Source organism: Sinocyclocheilus anshuiensis, unplaced genomic scaffold (genome assembly GCF_001515605.1).
Source record: "Sinocyclocheilus anshuiensis isolate Anshui unplaced genomic scaffold, SAMN03320099.WGS_v1.1 scaffold248, whole genome shotgun sequence".
NCBI lineage: Eukaryota > Metazoa > Chordata > Actinopteri > Cypriniformes > Cyprinidae > Sinocyclocheilus > Sinocyclocheilus anshuiensis.
Window position 1 is genome coordinate 1,463,808 of NW_015555734.1, and position 963 is coordinate 1,464,770.

General features: G+C 36.2%; 1 protein-coding gene and 1 long non-coding RNA gene across 2 annotated transcripts in view; both read right to left on the reverse strand.

Moving 5' to 3' along the window:
- LOC107672959 (ras-interacting protein 1-like) overlaps nucleotides 1-963 on the reverse strand; it is an 18,784-nt gene that overhangs the window by 3,392 nt on the left and 14,429 nt on the right. The window contains exon 10 of the mRNA XM_016466345.1: nucleotides 678-832. Coding sequence (XP_016321831.1) covers nucleotides 678-832 — 155 coding nt within the window. The remainder of the gene's footprint in view (nucleotides 1-677; nucleotides 833-963) is intronic.
- LOC107672991 (uncharacterized) overlaps nucleotides 8-963 on the reverse strand; it is a 1,585-nt gene continuing 629 nt past the window's right edge. The window contains exons 2-3 of the long non-coding RNA XR_001632363.1: nucleotides 678-832; nucleotides 8-103 (exon numbers count right to left, since the gene is read on the reverse strand). This is a non-coding gene — a long non-coding RNA (uncharacterized LOC107672991). The remainder of the gene's footprint in view (nucleotides 104-677; nucleotides 833-963) is intronic.

The following is a 963-nucleotide window of genomic DNA, read 5'->3' on the forward strand; positions in this document are numbered from 1 at the left end:
TGGTAAACACACTGCTGAAAGGTGTGCATAATGACATCATCCAGCTGTGCCAGCGCCTCAGAACAGATGTCCATATCAGCTGAGAGCACTGGGTCACCTGGGGCTACAGGTTATGATGAGACAAATCATAAAGAAAAACGTGGATCCTTCATTATTAATGAGTTAATGCTTAAACTCAAAATGTCAGTAAAATCATATGGAGGAGTTGCAGATGAACATAAATCATCCCAAGTGACCTGGTAATTATTAACGTTAATAATTTATAAGAACTGCAATCAGTTTCAATATATTAGTTGACAATAAAATGTGTTATTTTACAATCTCATCTTTGAAAGAATAACAGCTACTGTTGGCTGATATCATGTGATGAGTACATTTTGGCATTTGGCAACGATTTTGACTGTGTATTTCATGAACTGTTTGTGTTTGAGTTTTATGAGCCATAAGTCTGTAGGCTCAATATATCCTCATTGTAATTCTATTCCAAGTTGAGGCCTATTTCGCAGTGCATAATTCTTGCTTAGACTAACAGGTTTACTAAAAAGAACAAGATGGCATAAAAAGAGAAAACTGATTTAGTCTAACAAAAGACATAACACGTCTACAACCGAAGATACGGCCCGTTCTGTATTTTTTGTTTTGAGAAAACATGCTGTAATTGCCGATCTCTCACTAACCTTCAAATTCCCATTCTTTTTCCATGGCTTCAACTTTGACCTGAAAAAAGTTGAGGAGCTCCGTGGCATTGGACATCCAGAACATGAGAGGTCGAAGGTCAGAGGAGAGCTTCTGCATGCTTGGTGGAGGAAGTTCAACATCGGCCTCTGCTGAGCTGAACACACATCAAAAAACATTAAACCTCAGCACAGGGCACAAAATTCACACATTTATTTATACATATATTAGTTTAAATGATTGCTTTCATACTACTTTACATATATATATATATATATATATATATAT